The sequence below is a fragment of the Thalassophryne amazonica genome, chromosome 2, assembly GCF_902500255.1.
Source record: "Thalassophryne amazonica chromosome 2, fThaAma1.1, whole genome shotgun sequence".
Lineage (NCBI taxonomy): Eukaryota > Metazoa > Chordata > Actinopteri > Batrachoidiformes > Batrachoididae > Thalassophryne > Thalassophryne amazonica.
This window is the reverse complement of record NC_047104.1, coordinates 118910552-118913398: the sequence shown is the minus strand read 5'-3', so window position 1 is coordinate 118913398 and position 2847 is coordinate 118910552. Positions and strand designations below refer to the sequence as shown.

At 40.3% G+C, this 2847-nt stretch overlaps 1 protein-coding gene across 1 annotated transcript in view; it reads right to left on the bottom strand.

Annotated features, from left to right (window-relative positions):
• Positions 1-2847, bottom strand: part of ercc5 (excision repair cross-complementation group 5) — a 51983-nt gene that overhangs the window by 494 nt on the left and 48642 nt on the right. Inside the window, exon 14 of the mRNA XM_034192624.1 lies at positions 140-224. Within this exon, the coding sequence (XP_034048515.1) occupies positions 140-224 (85 nt within the window). The remainder of the gene's footprint in view (positions 1-139; positions 225-2847) is intronic.

The window sequence follows — 2847 nt, the reverse complement described above, 5'->3', positions numbered from 1 at the left end:
CTGCAACCAAAATAAGGGAACAATGTTTAAATGTGGCTTCACTGCTCTCACCTGTCAAATCTACACAGTGGAATGGGAACAAGCAAACTAAACACCAGGTGGCGTTGTGACCTGTTGCATGGACGGGATTCTCTCTCACCTGTTGGACATTGAGCTGCTTCATCACAGGTTGAAGGGTCTCCTCAGTCTTACGAGCGTTCCAGCCAAAACGACTCTGACAGAATGTGAAAGAGCAGTTAAGGAGACGTCCACACACTTACACACACCGGCACCCAAACTGATGCAGAGAGGAAGGATATTCTTTGATCAGGTCGAACTGTGGGCGTCCCCAACTGAATGAGCTGTCTGACTGGTCAACAGCAGGCTGCAGGTAGGCCTGAGCTACTGCAGTGTTCGGAAACCCCGGCGGCAGTTTGAGGCCTCTCAGTTTCCTCTTAACCTTCGAGTCCCGCGGGTCAGACACCAAGCGCTTTTTGTCCTGAGCCTCTGACCACCATTTACTAAAACACACAAACAATAACCAGAAAAACATATTTCAGCCTGATAAACTATCACAGAAAATAACAAGACACAGGATAATAAAAATTACCGTAATGGATAATTTTCAAGTTCTCGCTAGAGCAGCGCCCACACGCATGCCTGATGACGTCACAACTCTTTCCTGTTAGGCGCTATTGTTTCTGTAGGACAACGTTGCTTTTCATCCCACACATGGACGAGTCACGTTCAGCTCATCGCATCTTTAGTTACTGATCCGTTCAGATATCGTTAATGTTCGTGCAAAACGTTGGACTTGGGAGGTTGGATGAAGTTGGACGACAGTCAAACAGAACGCTGACGGTACGATGAGGAACCGTCAAGACAGAAAGCAAAAAGGAATACGGACGAATTGAAGTTGTCGTCAGGATTTGTTCACATTTTTCAAGTTTCATATTCTGACAAAGCACTAGCTACAGGAACGAAGCTGGACAACAGTTAAACGATGTCTCCGAAAGTCAATGTTAATCCAGATTTCTTGTTTCATTTTGGCTTCAGTGTCCTTTGTTAGTGCCGTGTGACCAGGGCTTTACATCGACATTCACACCGCTGCAGCACTCTGTCTCATTCCTTGTGGGTTAACAACAACGACAACAAAATTACTTACCGATAGGGCGTGGAATTCGCCTCCAGTGGCCATTTCAATCCCTGGAAATCTGACAGCTGAGCTGTTGTTTCTAATGATGGCAAACACGCGAGCAAGAGGCTCACTAACTGGAAGTCTCAGTTTCAAGATGCCCGCGCAACTTGAAAATAATTCATTACAGATTCGAGTTTTACTTGAAAAGCCTACATCACTTTACCTACATTCACTTAAACCGCTAATCTGGCCACAGCTCCACTCCAGCGATTTTGAAGTTGTGCTTATGATATTACTCCCCAACATTAGTACTGACCTATATGATTCATGTCTAATTTTATTCACATCACTAGCCTGCGTAATTACAGCTACAGTAGGTAAACTGCCTGGATACCTTCTATTCATGGGATTTCCAATTTGGAACCAAATAAAAACAACATCAAATTAAAACAAATTAATCAATTAAATACATTTTTTGTTGACTTTGCAGTATTATGAACTGACAGCAGTCACATGGACATTCTGACTTGATAAATTAGACACATTCTAAACCATTGCGCTGGAGTGCATGAAGACTCATTTTCACAAAGAACCACCCTAAATGAATATTTATGAACAAAAATCTTCACTTTGAACCTGACAGCTGTCACAAATATCTACATAGTGTAATCATAGAACAGAAGGGCAAAAACAACCTTTCAGATGTGGAAATGAAGCATGGAATTTGGGTAAAAAAGTGATGCAAATTATTGGATGAAATAAAAGGAATAATAAATGGAATAGTTTTGACTGTTGAATGCTTGGTCTCCAAAGTAAAGGTCAAAGAAGGTCTACATCCATTGGATTCTATGACATATGTTACTCCGTAACATGAAAACTAAGCATGACAGATGGTGCAAACTATTCCTTTTTAAAATGCTATTGACTCAACCAATAATTTGCATCATTTTTTTTTACCAGAATTGGAGCGAGTAACTCTAACTTTTGTCCCCTGTACAAACTGAAACTGACCTTTGTCACCATTTTTGCTGTTTTACCCCATAACTCAATGGAATTCAGTCACAGATAGTCCAAACTATACCTTTTTGGAATCATTATGATCAGACAAATAATGTGGTATATATTTGCAGCATGATTGGAGCTTCTTAAATGTTGACCCCTGTGTAATTCTTTATGACCCCTGTAGCTCATAGAGGGCAGCTCTAGGATGGCTCCGTATCTGAAAATAAACATTAGTTAATTTAGAATATCTGTGCCAAATTCCATGCTTTATCACAAATTCAACTATTTTTATAGAAATTTTAAGTAAGCTGCACCACTATTGATGGTTTAATTATCCGCAGTGTCCAAGGAGATATCCATGATTAGAACATCTCTGTGTGCATGCAGGCAGATGGCCTTGAGACTTTGCATGCATGCTTATTTTTGTGTGTGTTTCACACAGTGCAGGGTGTGAGTTTTTGGATTTTTTTGGAAATTCCTTATAAAAGTTATGTGATGGTTCACATGCATCTATAAAACATGCACCCATTGTCACTTACTGTAGCTGTGTCAGCCAATATGAGATGAACTGCAGTCAGCATTATGATTAAAGGATGCCTTTCATGTTAGATTATGAATGTGTGAAGAGGTTTTGAAAAAAACCTGAAAAGCCATACTTTCAGGTCATCTCATCATATTCAACTCAAATCATTAAACACACAAACCTTAACTGTCTGAGAGGTTCTAAG